The 12,500-nt window shown below is 39.3% G+C and overlaps 1 protein-coding gene across 1 annotated transcript; it reads right to left on the minus strand.

The window, feature by feature from the left end:
* Nucleotides 1–1,032: 1,032 nt before the first annotated feature.
* LOC144974609 (uncharacterized) lies at nt 1,033–7,375 on the minus strand. Its single transcript, XM_078917682.1, has 3 exons — nt 6,756–7,375; nt 5,594–5,720; nt 1,033–1,449 (listed from the first exon to the last, which is right to left on the minus strand). The coding sequence occupies exons 1-3, from the start codon at nt 7,187–7,189 to the stop codon at nt 1,033–1,035; spliced, it is 978 nt and encodes a 325-aa protein (XP_078773808.1). The 5' UTR covers nt 7,190–7,375.
* Nucleotides 7,376–12,500: the final 5,125 nt, after the last annotated feature.

The raw sequence follows: 12,500 nt of genomic DNA on the forward strand, positions 1-12,500 counted from the left end.
TTGATTTCAATTTGTCTTACGATAAGGAAACATTTTCCTCTCAATATTAAACATGTGAAACAAATGCTCTGCCAACCATCTGAGCTATCAGAACTTCCATAATACATATATCATATTTTTTCCTACTGCAGTTGGTCAAAGGAGTGCCGTGTCATAGTCTTTGAATTTTTATTTAAAAAACAGAACTAACAACCGTACCAGAATTATTGAATTTTTAATTCCTCTCTTCTTAGCATGTGCATGTTTAACAATTTATATATTTTTTTAATTAACAGGAAAACCACATGAGAACAAACAGCATCCTGATTATGTGCCCTCCAAAGAGTTGGGGTATGGGACTACGAACAGGAGTAGGGACACAAGTGTTAGGAGATTTACTTCCCGAGAAAGACGACAGGAAAAAATAGACAGGGAGACTGCTGCAAAGGCTCTAATCCAGTTGCAACAATCTGTTGACTCTGTTTCTGCAGAACTGGATGAAAGAACCAAAGACGTTGGTAAGCATAAATAACATGAAGAAACAGGTCTAGCCACGTTACAAGATAAAAGTAATCAGAGCGTTTGTGATGCGAGTGTATATATTTGATACTTTCTCAATCATTTCCTTGATGAAATTCTCATCTCGACTTACTCTGACAAGCAGACAAGTCTTGTTTGTTGCAAGGAAAAAGTCACAATATTTAACACCACTGATTAACATATGCATCTGCACTTGAGAATAATATTGATGTGTTTTCTTCATTGCGAGGGAGTCATTATGTTGAAATAGTGGAAAATTATTGTCTGTACTTATGTCATGGGGTAACCCGTCCTTGTACTTGTAAGGTGATTTAATCTCTAAACAGCCTTTACCGCAGCAATCACAGTGTACAACTCCATCCGGCGATGCCCCCAAAAAGGGATACATCTTATTTAAAATCAGGCCTGATGAAGAACACGAAAAGTTATTGTGCAGACCAGATTGGTGATTCGTGTAGACTTTACGTGCTGGCTCCTCCAACTCTCTTCCGTGCTTGATAGCTGGCACATTGCTTAAATCTTTTCTCTCACCATTGTTTTAACTATGGTATCATCACTCCTGGCATGCAATATTTTGTGCATAGTTGAAGATGTTACTCTTCCATAACGGTGCTCAAACCACAAGACAGATTGAGATTGCTTTCTTGTCTCTTCTTCAAGACACTTAATTGCTGCATCTGTCATACTTTTTGTCACTGCCTCTAGAAACTTGTCCTTAGAATTTTTTATTGCTTTCTCAATGGTCAATGGCACATCATTTGTACAACTGAGAGATTTCAGCACGACTGAATTAGGAAAACGTTGTTTAATATCATCCAAATCTACAGTTTTTGTTGAGATTTTTGGACGAGCAGGAACTGGAGTCGAACAGTTATCTTCACCATGTTTTGGTTTCTTAAAGTTGATATCACGAAGTCTTGCCGGTTGGACCTGATGAGAAAGAATAAACGATGACTTGTTAAACATATATATATATATATGTAGTGTAATTATTAAATTATTGCACATATTCTAACTTTTCTATGTTTCTTCTTTCAGGAACTCAAACAGATGGCAGTATCTCTGACATTGTTGAAAAGTGTGTAAGGGACTGTTTGAATCTTCGTGGGATATTGGCTGAATTGAGGGAAGAAAATAATAAACTTAAGAGGATTTGGCAGATCAACGATTTACTTTCAACAATGTAAAGAAAGACATTCATTTTTTCGCAGGAGTGACTATTGACTGTTTCACATTTTTATCAACGGAACTTGCTCCTGTTCTTCAAAACAAATCAATTTCTTGTGATGATCAGTTGTTATTGGTTTTGATGAAAATTAGACATTTTAGCAGCAATATAGATTTAGCATTAAGATTCAGGATTTCCAATTCATCAGTGGCGAGAGTCATTCATAAAGTAATTCCTGTTTTAGCTACTTTTTTAAGACCATTGATTGTGTGGCCAGAAAGAGATGTCTGCCAGAGGAACATGTCATCTCTTTTTAAGTGTTTTCCAAATGTCATTTCTACTATAGATTGTTTCGAAGTTCCATTTTCTAGGCCCGATGGACTCACTGCCAGAGCTCAAACATGGAGCAATTACAAACATTGCAATACTGTAAAATTCCTCATCTCCATAACGCCTTGTGGAGCAATTTCATTTGTGTCGGCTGGATGGGGAGGGAGAGTTTCAGATAAACAAATCACATGCGACTCTGGCTTTTTGGATAAACTTGAGCATGGAGATGAGATTCTAGCTGACAGAGGATTTTTGATTAGTTCTGAATGTGCTGCGAGAGGAGTTACAGTTCATTTGCCTGCTTTCACTAAGGGAAAGAAGCAGTTAACAGGAAAGGAGGTTGTTACTTCTAGACAGCTCTCTCGTCTTAGAATTCACGTAGAGAGAGTCATTGGCTTTGTTAAAAAGTACAAAATTCTACAGGGCCGACTGACGATTAACCTTGTTCCCCTCTTGGATGATATTGTCGTTATCGTAGCAGGTCTTGTTAATCTACAGCCTTCTCTTCTTCCCAGTTAAGATTAATTTATATATTATCTAGAAATAGGACACTAACATATGTGACGAACAGTGTTATATTGGAATGAACTAGAGCTGAAGATTGAATTTAAATTGAGCATGTTATGATTAAAAAGTTTGAGACTTTGACTAGTTGGAGAAAATGCGTTCCGGCTTCTAAATGGGGTTCAATAAATCAAATAGAATTTCATAATTTTGTCTTAAAAATCAGTTTTCCATGACTAATTCACCCCGATTTAATACATGGTGGATCACATATAAAAGAGAGAGATTGTAGTGTTATTTCCTTTGCAATGTTTCAAATATGAGTTGAGATCTTCATTCCAAGCTAGGAATCATGGTGATAAATGGTTAAAGCTTCATTTTCGATAATGTTGAGATGTAAACCTTTTTACTGGCGCTGGAATGACCTAGATATGTCGCAATCGCTGCGACACGGTTAACGACAAACAAATATTGACCTTTTATACAGCGCTATATCCACTAAGCCCTTTACTAGCGGTCCCTGGTAACAACAACACTTAACATTTAAAACGGAACATGATGCCTATTAGGCAACATTACAATTTTGTTTTTGGACAGAGAGAACACTGTACTCATTTTGCACCTGAGTATGATGAGAGAATGTGAGTAAAAAGCCTTTTCCAAGGACTCAACTATGCACCAGGCGAGGCTCAACCCCAGGGCCTTCCGGTCCGAAGGCAAGTGTCATAATACAAGACCACATAGCCGCAGTCTTTCACAAAATAGTGTTGTTTGTTTTTTTAAAATTTGTTGACACATTTCAGGTTTGAATAACTCCAAAGCTATGTAAGATTCCATCAAACTTTTTTCTGCCATAGGTGTGGTCTATTGTTAAACCTTAATATCAATCGCAACTTGAACTTGAATAAATTATGCACATATGGCAAATAACTGTTTTTGTCAATAAAAAAAAAAAACCCCATTGTATATGTCAATGATTAATTTTTAACATTTAGATATTTAGAAGGGAAATTGTATTAGAGAGAGCAATCATTGCGATTATGGGATTTTATTTTGTACTGCTGAACTGCAGTATCGGTACAATGTTTTTAAAATTAAAATGAAAATATATATCAATTTCATTGAAAGATAAAAAAAAAAAAAGTAGTCCATCAGAGCCATAATGCCCATGGAGCCTGAATTTGTGTAGCGTGAAACGGACAATAACAATTGCCTGTTACCCTTTGGATAGGACACTAGTCTCTCGCTGAGATATAATAGACCCAGCTACCCATGCACTGCTGGGTAGACAGGGGAATCAGATAAAAACTCTTGACTGCACTTTGGATTGATCCCATTGCATGTGAAGCGCTTATGGGAACCCTTGTTAATTTAGCAATAAATATACTGTTTTATCATGCAAATTGAGTATTTTTTGGGAAGAAGTATGCCGTTAGAATTGATAAATGTAGTACTATACCTGTTGTTTAAATTTTGTATTTTGTTATTTCTTTGTGGAATATTGCAACACATTTTCAATTTCATTGATTACCTCTATAATGCTGGATTGTTCTCGGAATAAAATTTAGTTATCTTTTCAAGCTGCTTTCCTCTGTAAAGTATATTTATCATATTATGGTACTGTGACTATGGCTTAATTGCTGGGAAGTGGAAATCAGAAAATAGGGCTAGGACTGCTAATTTACTAAGAAGTTAATCTCTTGTTTGGTCTAACCAGAAGCCAATGATATTAATATGGGCTTACTTATCTAGTCTCACTTGTATTGATTTACAATTTACAATGATTATTGCTCTTCACTTATTTCATACGACTCTACTTATACAACCACCACCACATTATTGTCCCTACCAACGCTAATACTACACTCCCACCAATACTACAACTACCACCACATCATCATTCCTACCTCTGATACTACACCACCACATCATCATCCCCACCACCACTACTACTACAACTACCACCACTACTACTACAACTACCACCACATTACCATCCTATCACCACAACTACTACAAGCAATCATTCTCACCCCAGTCTTACATCTGTCCATATATAGCTTGTGCGGCTATAAGGTAGAGTGGTATGGCTCGAGTTTTCAGGTCCGAAGGTTCAGGTTCGAGACATGCTCTGAGTGGTGCAAAGTTGAATAATTGGAAAAGTGTCTTTACTCACATTGTTACCGTACTCAGGTGTAAAATGAGTACCTGGTCGTTTACAGCATTTTCTCTGCTGGAATAAAATGTAATATCGCCTAAAAGGTGTCGGGTCCCGTCATACATGTTGAGTGTTGCTGTTGGTTAGGGGCCCCTAATAAAGCGCTTTGAGCAAGTTTAGTGGATATTGGATTATATAAATGCTCTAGTTTTTCGGATTTTTAAATAAAGTGTAGTATTAATCCTCCCCTGATTCGCGTGGGACACAGAGGCACAGCTATCATTACCATTCATATCCGATTATTATATCTGCCGTGCTTGATATCTCTTTGTTATTCATTCATAACAAACTGTTGTTTAGCAGACATGCTTGCGCTAAAAATTTGGATGGAGAATTTAAAGTTATGCCCATGTATTTCTAAATTGAATCCCGCAAAGTTTAATAAGCAGGAATCAACATACATTTCTTTTTTCCTTTTCCCCCCTTCAGGCTGAAGGGTAAACCATTTATTTCAGAGGGGCGTTTTAATATTTATATTCTATTTACGGAAGGTTGTGATAAATTAAAAAAAAAAAAAGATGAGCATTTTCATTTATATTCGTGCAATATCCACTAAATGTGCTCAAAGCACTTTACAGCAACACTTGACATGATGGACAAGTTGTGTCGCCTTCAAGGCGAAATTACACTTTTTTAAATTCTTCGACAAATACAACACTGTTTTCTACCAGGTGCCCATTTTACAATTGAGTGCGTTGAGAGAATGTGAGTAAAGAGCCTCTTCCAAGGACTCACAAAGCAACAGTAGTTAGTAGCGGGTTGTTACGAAAAGTGGGTTTTTAGGTAGTTACAACTGTATTAAAATGGTGGCGATTTAGGCTATCATCAATATAAAAAGATGTTTGTAATCCAACCTTTCTTTTCGCTGTTGAGTTCCAATTACACAGTTCACTTGTTGAGGCTGTCTGCGTTAACCCAGTTCTGTTTGCAAATTCAACTTTGAAACAAAGTGCTGCAGCATGACTGCATGTTTTTCCAATCCTGCAACAAAATAAAATTGAAGAGAGTCAAAGCTTTTCGTAGGCCAATTTTTAAAGTGGCTGAATGTAACAAGGGCAAGAGATTGCTCTGCAGCTCAATCAGTAGAGAATCCAGCAGGGCAATTAACCCGTGCTTCAGTTAAGATAATCAAACCTTCTATGTACCAAAATACAGTGCGCATGACCTTTACAGCAGAGTCTCTCATCTTTGCTTTTTGGGGTTTCGGTTCCCCACGGATTTTCCTTTGAAATTTCAGGAAAACGTTCTCAATTTTCAAAGCAGAGGATAATTCATAACTTTCCTGAAATTTCATGCACATCAAATCATACCTTCATAGTCAGCACAATTTATATTTGTTCAACCCTCATACTGGGACAGACTTGCCAACCAATATTATTTCTCATTTCATAATATACTTTTAGGTCCAACATTTAATATGGGATGTTGATTACAATATGCCGAGTGCAAAAAGTCAGAGTTTGAAGCAAAAAGGGGAAATTATAAAATTGGAATAGTTAAGGTCATTAAATTCGTTATCCACCTAAATGAGAACATGAGTAGCCAGACAGATGATTGTCATGGGAATTGCTACCCTCTTCAAGCTTGATAAATCTCTATATATTTAGTGAATGTTAGATTTTAAATTTTATTTGGTTGCACATGTTGAAAATATAATTTTTTGAGGGGAAAAACTATGAAAAAATTAATATCGAAAGGGTTTATTATTATTAATAGCCTAGCGAAATGTCGGAGAATATTGAATGTTAATGTTAACATAATCACTTTTCTCCTCCCAACCTTAGGCCGTTACCAGTGGCGTAGATAATTATTATTTCTTTATTTTGCTGTTTGTTTTCTACCACTTTTTTGTGAAAGAAAAATAAAATAAAGGCAAGGCCACCATACCATGGGGTGGTCCGTGCACGATTTAGTGAAGTCACTTGATTTTATTTTCCAGCTCCAATCCACATCATAAAAACAATAACAAAATTCTATAACTTAATTCTAATAGAGGCAAATTGAAAAATAACTTACCCGGCCATACATGTGCAGTGAGTCGTGATTATTTTTGCAGTTTCCACCTCGAGTATAACGTATGTGTCATACAATTTTGAGTTTTGTCCTTGTCGTTGACTCGGTAAAACCTTTGATTTCAAGGCACAGTACTCAGCTGACGTTCCATTTGAAGGCATGTGAATTAGAATCTCCTGAACATGGCCGTTAATGGCATAATTATATCCATCCATACTTTTGAAGGCCTTTGTTTCTTCAAGGCTGTAAAGGCATGTTTCATGGATAAAATAATTTACAATGTCAAAATAACCTAGAGAAGGCCATCTTCTTGGATTGTTTATCCACTCAATTGAAGTGTCTCCAAACGGATCGGGAAAAGACGATCCATCACGTAATTTTAATTTATTTTGATAAATGTTTCTATCCTGAGGTGAAAGAGAATTAACGTAATCCATTGTTTCAGATAATAAATTTGTAAAAAGAGAAAAGAAGCTGGAAAATAATCTCAATGCGGTGTCGGCGATTCGATAAATGTCTTACTTCCACTATTATTTTGATGATCAGCTGATTGACTCTTGCCTCCTGGGTAATCTCGCGGGCTTTTTTCAGAACGAGGGGTGGGAGTGGCTAATTGGGTAAATTCCTTGATTTTATTTGTACTTTATTCTATGGATGTTCGTAAGTTGAAATACTTGTATAAAACTATAGCTATTTTATACTAGAGTTAACATTTGTTTATGATCGACGTGAACTGAGTATTAGTAAGTTCACGATGTTTATGATCCATGCTATTAATTATATTTATATTCAATATGTATAGATGATGCCTGTAACCTACCCTGCCACAAATCATAATCATAAATTATAATTCATAAATTATAAAATTTAAGGGACAAACCCTGTTAAATTCTCATCTGTAAGATAGCTCAACTGTCACTTGATGTTTGATGTACAAATGTAATGATTCTAACAATTATTACCATTATCAGGTGTCACGTTACTGTAGAACGAGCTTAAGTCTCAATGGGATATTAGTTTTAGGCAACCATGAGTTGTTATTTTTCAAACCTGTTGCTATGCTATCTTGTGATGACAACGCCTCTCAGTCGTTATATGAATACTACTCACCATGGTTATATAAACCCATGGCAGGCCTCAAAACGTCACTTGCTATCCTTCACATGATGCAGGGTTGATTGTGTGAAGTACGTTCGGGGCCGGAAGATAGCAAGGCATAGTGCAGGCGACTGTACTGTGTAAGTCCGTGAACAGGTGACCAAATCATAGTACAGAGAAGGCAAATCTGTTACTTTATGTTCCAATAAAAGTATAACACAGAGAAGGCCGAAACTGTGTTATATATATATATATATATATATATATATATATATATATATATATATATATATATATATATATATATATATATATATATGTTTGTGTGTGTGAGTAATATATTTATGTACAGTGTGTATTTGAATGTGTGTGTGTGTGTGTGTGTGTGTGAGTGTGTGTGTAATTGGATGCGTGTGAGCTTTTGTTCGTATGTCCGAATCTGCAGTGTGTAATGTTTTTTACTGATGGTCAATGTGAAGCGCTTCGAAGCTTCGGCATAAACGCTATATAAATGTACATTTATTATTATTATTATTATTATTATTATTATTATTATTATTATTATTATTATTATTTAGACCGGTACAGAATAAAACAAATATAACAGCTGGTCGGTCGGTGACGAAATAAAAAGCGACATAATATGTCCTGGTTGGGGTTCCTACCTCCCATAGTGGGCAGGGGGGGGGGGGGGTTCATACTGTGTTTTCTATCCCCTTATATCTGTTTTCCAACATGCTTTCAGTCTTTGTCTTGGAATGAGATTACTTGGTTTTGTCCTGGCCCTGGCCGGAGTCCTAGCTGGGAGGGAAACAGTCAAATGCATAGTTATTGTTTTGGGAGATGATATTTTTTTCCTTGTAAATCATCTCTCTGTTATGTATTACTATATTTGTTATTTTTAATGTATAATGTAAGAATTTTAGTGTATTCCTCTTTGTTGGATTTTGTGCATGTGTCCGGATGAGACTTATAGGTGATCTCAAACTAAGTACATTGATGATATGCTCTTGGATTCTACATCTGATAATCTGATCCCTATTCGTTCCCAATTCCCCTTTGTCTTCCTTTCTCTTGGCTGCTTTAATTGTAATTCTAGAACTTTTTACTATCCCATTTTCGTCCTTTTTACTGGCGCTGATATGACCTTAATGTGTTGCAAGCGCCGTAAAAACCTTAAAAACAAAAAAACAAAACAACATAATATGTCGTAATATCACATCTCAATACAAGAGTGTGATAGTAAAAAGGTGCCCGTTAACAATTGAGTCGTCAAGTCTCTATCCAGATCCAAAAGGATAGTAATAAGTCCTGTACGTAAAATAAATTTGAGAAACACGGTTGTTCTCAATATTTGTTGGGTGCTACACATCTTCACGAAAAATCAGAACAACGCTGTGTCAATATTACAGAGGAGCAAACCCGAGACGACAACAAGACAAGATCTGTTTGTGTTTGTTGTATTGTCTTTATATGTTCTTGAATAGGTACGTTTTGGTTGTCAAACCTTTCATTTTAATTTTGACATTTTCTTTATCTTTTAAAATAAAATTATAATTTAATTTAACCAGCAGACTTGCTTAATAATTTAAAGCTATACTTCTGTGGGGACCTTTTGAAACATCATTAGTCCGATTGTAGTTGAAAATATCTTTAAATCGTAATGAATGTCATCAAATCGGTGACATCATGGAGTGATCGCTTCTCCTTGCCTTTGGTCCGCAAATTAAAGCTATTATGATGTGTCGTTCAAGGGTGAAACGGTGGCAAAAGATAAACTAAAATTAGCTCTAAGACCTTTTTGTTTAAACTTTAATTACGGGTTAGAACAATCAATGACACCCCAGAAACAGTCATTGCTTTTAAAGAAGGTCCGGGCAGATCCAGAAAGACAACCCTTGAACGTGTTGACAGTTCACATGACGCCAGTCCAGTTTAGAGTACCAACATAATCAAGCAAGCTCTGATTTGAAAGAACTCGTCACTAACAGTTGAATATCAAATCGCTGTTGGGCCTCCCTCGTGGATCGCCTTCCTTGCCGTTGGTGGGGGAGCTTGAGTCATATCGGGGGCAAAGGAGTAATTCCGTTTGACTGTCACAAGACCATCCCGGATGCCGAGCCTATAGCGGGCCCCCTGAATGGTCCGCCCTGGTATGGGTCTAATGGAGATCCAACCCGGTGCCCGAATGGCCTCGGCCATCCCGGGCTCCACACTACTATGTTCTAATGACTTCATGCCCAATATTCAGATTCATCAATAGCGAAGCGGCCTAGCCAAATACTACCGCGTTCGTGTCGCCAGGGTCGTCGGCACGGTCTCGAAATAAGCGAACCTCCCAACACACCTTCAACTGGAAAATATGATACTAGGGTTTGCCACCTGACGCACATATTGTCCCTCAATATCGAGAGCCACAGTCTGGCCAAAAAAAAAGAGCTTTTGTCAAAGCTACTGGCCGTCCATATCGTTGAAATCCTATTACAGGAGACCCATCTTTATTCAGGCGCGCAATCTTCTCGATTCCAGATCCCTGGCTATACTGTGGTCAAGCGAGGAGACACTTCGAGTCTCAAAGGAGAGGTTGGCGTTTACGCTAATGAGCCTTCGAAGGTAAGGTTCATTGAGAGAGCAACGGACAGCTACGGGGTGAATAGAATTTCCGTGAAAGTGGGTGGACTGTATTTACACAACATTTACAAACCCCCTTGAGCGACTTGGTCCCGATTGTTAGCCGTCCTTCCATCTGTCTGGGAGACTTTAATAGCCAACACCACGAATAGGGCTACCGAGACTGCAATGAGGCAGGTAGACAACTCCACTAATGGATGGACTGTAACCATGACGTAGTACTCTAGTTGGCCATGACTGTAACGATATACACCTAGTGTGCGATCCTACAGCCAAGTGTACCTTTAGGGGCAACCGCCATCAGAATGAGAATACTCCTGACTCGTCACGAAGGGAGAGAACGGAGAACCACTGCAGGTGAAGCCGACAGTCCTCTGCGACTTCCCACATAGCCAGCACAGCCCGGTTCTTGTCACCGCAGGGGTGACAATTCTGAGGGTGCAGTCTCTTCCACTTTGCAGATGGAACTTTAGAAAGGCTTATAACTGGGAGGAATTCAGTTCCTATATCGAGTAGGTCTGCCCTGCTATCCTTCCCAAGTCCAAGAACATAACCAGATTTAACAGGCTGCTGGTTAAGAGCGCTCATCGCTAAATTCCACGGGGCAAACGGAAATTTTTTACCTCCTGCCTGACGGAAGAGTCGGAAAAGCTGTACAAGGAGTACCTGCAGACCCAGTCCCAGGACCTAGCCGACAGACTACTTCAGTCTCTGGCAGAAGGAATGAAGCAACGGTGGCAGGAGACCGTGAAAAGTCTCGACTTTACACACTAGCCGCTACGCTTGAAATTGGATCCGGACCGGAATTTCGCAAAGGCTGCGCCGGAATGAGAGGCAGACACAATTGCCAGGAACATAAAGAACTGTAGCAAACGGGTCCCTTATCAGGCTCTCGAGCGCGGTGTCTGCAAGGCATACCGTATTGTTTTGGACTCGCTACCTACGGAGGAGTCGGACTGGACATCCCCATTCAGTCCACGAGAAGTGGGCGCAGCCATTAGCGATGTCAAAAACGGTAAGGCAGCAGGGATAGACGGCATATATCCCGATATGGTGACGCATCCGGGCCCTCATGACACGGGCCTGGCTGACAGAGGCAATGTCTGGCGTCCTTGCAAAAGGAAAGCTCCCACAAATGTGGAAGCACGCTAAGTTAGTTGCCATCCCGAAGCCAGGGAAGACGGCGAAGGAGGCTGACAGTTACAGACCCATATCACTTCTGAGCTGCTTGTACAAACTCTTGGAGCAAGATCTATTTAACCGATGGGGGCCTGTCCTAGACACCGCCCGGCCACCCGAGCAGGCGGGCTTCAGGGAAGAGAGGTGCACCAAGGAACAGGTCATTGCCCTTACAGACACATTGAGGCAGGGTTCGAGAGGAAACAGCAAACTGGTGCTATATTTATAAATCTTTCGGCGGTTTACGATACGGTCTGGTGCGAAGGATTCATGCTCAAACTCGCAAAGATCATAAGGTGCAAAAACACGTTGAAGTTGTCCTCTTCAATCTTATGGGAAAGACAATTCCACGTCGCGCTGGGAGACGCTACCAGTAAAGTTAGGAAACTGAAGAATTTTTGTCCCTCAGGGATCTGTTCTGGCGCTAATGTTGTTTAAAGTCTACAGCAGCGACATGTCGAACACTTCCTCCTCGAGGCTGGGATACGCGGACGACTGGGCACTCATTACTCAAAGTGTGGACCCGTCTCGAGAGTGTACTCAGTGAGGACGTCACCAGACTAAAATCCTACTTCGACAAGTGGAATATGAAGATGAATACTTCGAAAACCGTGGCCTCTGTATTTCACCGATGCAGTGGCTGGCAACCCCATAAACTGAACGTCCTCGTCTCCCGTATGAGCCGCATCCAAAATACCTGGGGGTGATGCTGGACCGCAGCCTTACCTATCGGGTGCATCTCGAAGGAGATGCCCGGAAGATAGAGAAACGCAACAGTCTTCTGAGGAAGATGACGGGATCAACTTGGGGTGCTAACCAATCGCTCCTGAGGACCTTCGC

Source organism: Berghia stephanieae, chromosome 1 (assembly GCF_034508935.2).
Source record: "Berghia stephanieae isolate SIO BIC M18660-M18661 chromosome 1, UCSD_Bste_1.3, whole genome shotgun sequence".
NCBI classification, from domain to species: Eukaryota; Metazoa; Mollusca; class Gastropoda; order Nudibranchia; family Aeolidiidae; genus Berghia; species Berghia stephanieae.

Bases quoted from the DNA above. Each gene is read 5' to 3' on its own strand.
- LOC144974609 (XM_078917682.1), bottom strand. From the start codon at position 7,189: ATGGATTACGTTAATTCTCTTTCACCTCAGGATAGAAACATTTATCAA. The intron at 5,721-6,755 runs GTAAGTTATTTT...ATTTTGTTGCAG, and splicing joins CACTGCACATGTATGGCCGG to GATTGGAAAAACATGCAGTC. The intron at 1,450-5,593 runs GTTGGATTACAA...CTTTCTCATCAG, and splicing joins ACTCAACAGCGAAAAGAAAG to GTCCAACCGGCAAGACTTCG.